This window comes from Condylostylus longicornis, unplaced genomic scaffold (assembly GCF_029603195.1).
Source record: "Condylostylus longicornis isolate FDR11 unplaced genomic scaffold, ASM2960319v2 ptg000010l, whole genome shotgun sequence".
Lineage (NCBI taxonomy): Eukaryota > Metazoa > Arthropoda > Insecta > Diptera > Dolichopodidae > Condylostylus > Condylostylus longicornis.
Window position 1 is genome coordinate 15,735,695 of NW_026577979.1, and position 4,373 is coordinate 15,740,067.

At 26.2% G+C, this 4,373-nt stretch overlaps 1 protein-coding gene across 1 annotated transcript; it reads left to right on the top strand.

Annotated features, from left to right (window-relative positions):
• The first annotated feature begins 2,772 nt into the window (after positions 1-2,772).
• On the top strand, positions 2,773-3,480 carry LOC129619163 (uncharacterized). Its single transcript, XM_055534266.1, has 2 exons — positions 2,773-2,859; positions 2,976-3,480. The coding sequence occupies exons 1-2, from the start codon at positions 2,845-2,847 to the stop codon at positions 3,477-3,479; spliced, it is 519 nt and encodes a 172-aa protein (XP_055390241.1). The 5' UTR covers positions 2,773-2,844; the 3' UTR covers position 3,480.
• The last annotated feature ends 893 nt before the right edge of the window (positions 3,481-4,373 follow it).

Consider the following 4,373-nt stretch of genomic DNA (forward strand, 5'->3'; position numbering starts at 1 on the left):
ACGATCAGGAGATACAACCATACTGTCAAACTTAAACAGTAACAATAAGAAGTCCGCTACTTATAACACCAGAATTTTCAGAAACGAAAAAATTACCTAGTTCAAGAACTCCGGAAAAATATACTTTTTTTAAAACTTTATAGTTAAATTTCAACAAAAACAAAATTAAGTTTTGATGGTTATAATTAAATAAAAGAATATGACACAAGTGTTGTCGGGAACCTCACAAACGAACTTCATTTCGAAATATTATATTTAATATTCAGAATTGAATTCCTTTATATTATGCTATGGCCACACAAATTTTCAAGCTTTTTTATACAGGCGCGAAATGTACTCTAAACTTCAATGCTATATTCAAAGGTATTAAAAACCAATGTATTGCATAGGTGGAATTTTCTCAATTTTGTTAACAAAAACTCAAATAAATTTTGACGATGTTTAGAAAAGATAATGGCCAAAACAATTAAGTTTCTTAATTTTTAAATGGCAAGAATATTAAGAAGAGATGGCAATAGTAAATAATATCGTTTCACAAATTCATCAAGAAAACACTGCTTTTATTTTCTATTTTATATTTTAACTTTCAGATATCAACTTCTTTTAAATAATTATATAAATTTTTTATCAACGAAATTGCATACCGCAAGGGAAATATTGTGATGGCACTAAATTTCGCCTGTCAATTCTTCAACGCAAATGCAATTTTTTGTAATATTGAAATGTAGAGAAACTATTTCAAGAAAGATATTTTTGTGTTTGTCTTTAAGTCTCTCAGTCAGTCTAGACACTCATGTTTTAAAATTTCGGATGCAATATATGTATATATGTAAAATGGATTGATAAAATTTTGGGATAGTTATATATGTTAGGTTTCAGCAACTTGTCCTTTATTACAGGCCAACCTTACATTATTGTCGATTTTTGAGAAAATTATTGACATATTTTTTATACCAACACAAGTGTTCGAGAACACCATTAACTGAAATCTCACTGCTAACAAAATTTTACATTTTTATAGGAAAGTTTTCGGAAAATATTAGGGTTCGGAGACCTAAATTTCACTGTGAGCTTATTTTAGAAAACCAAATTTATCTATTTGAAGGTATTTTAATTATTTTGTGCAATACTTTTTATAAACTATACAAAATAAATTAGTTGCGATCAGTTATGTGCTGATCATATCAAATTTCTTCTCTATATACATTTAAGATACTAAGTTGAAAGTTGAAAGGAATTGGTAACACTGGTTATCAATGTGATATAACGAATTTAATATTTAATATGTACAACTGTACGGTACATATACAGGGTGTTACATGTACCATAATTGTATACTCGTGTGCAGATATACACGTTTTCGAGCTACAGCCTGTTGAAAAAAAGGGACTAGACTTTTCCTTGACATAAAAGAATTTCTATAACTTCGGCAACATACAACATAGAGTTATCATTTGGAGATTGTTTTACAGGCGATTAATTTTCCTTTACTTTTGGTTTTACAATTAATTTGATTTGAGTCTTAATTTTCGAGCTACAGCGCGACATAGTTAGAATTTTTGTTTTTTTTAACTTTTTTAAATTATATGCGAAACACCTTGTATAGGGTACAGTAAATATACACATATTAATGTTTAATAAACTTTTATTTACTCAACTGCTTAATAAAAATCATATTGAAAATCACTTCGGGTATATAAATTAAATTTTGAAATTAATTATCGTCATTTCGACAAGGATTTTTAAAAACAATATACATATACGCATTTCAAATGGAAAAAAAAATTAAAAAAAAAAATGTGCTGAAAAAATTGGAGACTGGTGTCTTTACCTATAACAGTATATTCATAAATATATTATGTATGTATGTGTGAGAGGCTGCTAATTCGGAAATATATTGACTTAATTTTGTTTTTCTTATGAATATCGCACATACATATGTACGTATACTTTAGTACATAATGTTTTAATTTACTGACAATTTAATTATAGTTGTGCCTTAAAACTACTTAAAATTCATACACACACATAGCATATGTGATTTATCTCAATAAATATTTGTATTAAATGTACTTAATAAAATTTCGAGAAAAATAATTAAAGAAATTGACATAATTAATTTTATAACATTATTTTGCAACGCATTTACATACATATATTATATTTTAAAAAATATTTAATTACATACATACATATATTGTAAATATTTATTATTTTGGAGTTTAAAGATTAATGTCAAAATGTGGGCCTTCAGATTTGAGATTGAAATCAGGACATATTGAATTTAAACTAGGAGAAGCATTTGAAAAAATAAAAACGATATTAATATATTAATAAACGATATTAACGATATTAATATATTTAACTATTAAAGCGTAGAAAAGTTAGGTTATGTTAGACTGTCGCAGATACCGTAAGGCTACATAAGTAATTTAACGTTTTGCCACCATTTTTTTCGATTCTTATGAACTTGAATTCACTACATGTACCTAGCATACAATTTAATATTGTTCGCTCTGGTACTTACTAAGTTTTACCTTAAACCTTTAGCACTTATTGACTTTAACTATAGAAATTAGAAGATATTCTAATTTTCTATTCTAATTTAGAAAATTAGTTTACGCATACAATATCTGTGCAAATGTGCCTACATTTAAATATATTAATTTTTTTTCAAATGTTTATTCAATTGTTTTAGAAAAAAAATGATATTTAAGAATTGTCTCGCGTATATAAATTGGATTTCTAATTAAATATTATCACTTTTAAAAGGATTTTTAAAAATATTGTATACCTATACATTATTTAAATTATAAAATAAACGAAATTTATAGTGCGATAAAAATGATTAAAAAAATTGTACGTATATATTATTTTCTTAATAAATATTTATATAGAAGAGGTGTAATAAAAATAATTAATTATTAACAAAAAAAAAAATTAACACATTTATTTTTTTTTTTATTTTTTTTTAGAATATTTTCTTGGTTTTTCCACTAATCGCAATATTTTTTACGAAATATTCACTAGCTAAAGCTTCACTTGGTGGTGCAGTAGGAAATTTAATTGATGATGTTGTAGATGGTGTACCACCAATTGTTAATGGAGTTAATGTTTTATTTCAAGGTGTTGTTAATGCTGTACCTCCAGTATTAGGTGAAGTAAATAGTTTAGTACAAGAAGTTGCAGAAGCAGTACCACCAGTTACCGAAGAAATAAATGGTATAATACAAGATGTTGCACAAGCTGCACCACCAATATTTGATGGTGTACACAGTATATTTCAAGAAGTAATTGATGCTATTCCACCATTATTCAATGAAGTGAACGGTTTATTACAAAATGTTGCAAATTCAGTTAATCCAATTATTAGTGAAGTAAATCAATTGTTTCAAAATGCTGCAAATGCTGCAAATGCTGCAAGTAATGATATACAAGAATCAACAAGTGGTGGTAGACAAAAATCAAAACATCAATAAAACGGAATATACACATATATGTACATACATATGTAACATATTTAAGAAAAATGAAAATAAAATGTTTAGTAATAAAATATTTGAGAATGTTATCAATTAAACATGTGCGTGTTTAATCAATTAAGCATACATACAGTTATAGTTGATATATATATAACAGGATATTTTGTTTTAAATATTTTAGTAATCAACGTTCTATTTTAATCAACTTAAGAAGCTCAGTCATTTTGGGTTTTTTTTATAAAGTTTTGACAAACTTAAAAAATCGTACTGAAATAATTTCAGTATTCTATAATTATTATAGCAAGTATTTTTTTCATTTTTGCTCGAAAAATTGACTGAGAAGATGAAGTTGAATTATAATATCATTAATTACAAGTCTTGCATGCGAAATTCAAAAAGAATTTGTTGGCTACAAGTAAAAATTCCTAAAATTAACTATCCAAAATTAAATTGTGTGGAAATTTAAACAGCAGAGTACGATAGCTCTATTTTTAAATATAAGTATGTGTGAAATTAAATGCAGGGTGTTCCGTATCTAAGTGCACAGTCATATAGTATAGGCCCTCATGTGGAGACAATATTCCCTCACTTTTATATGGAGACAATATTCACACCTCAACAGACTTCGAGTTACAAAGGCTGAAAGCCAATCTCGACTCACGTTTTTACTTTTTGAAATTTTGAGTATGAACTGAAAAATACAAAATTCAATTAATATTTAATAATATAAATATATAATTAAATATTAATTGAAAACCTAAGAAGCCCTTATCCCCATGATCTTCTGAAATTTCGGAGTTATGTATATAATTGCTTACCTTTTGTATGCATAAAGTTTTACATGTGTACATCATACATATATGAAAAATTCAGTTTTAACGCAGGCCTTCC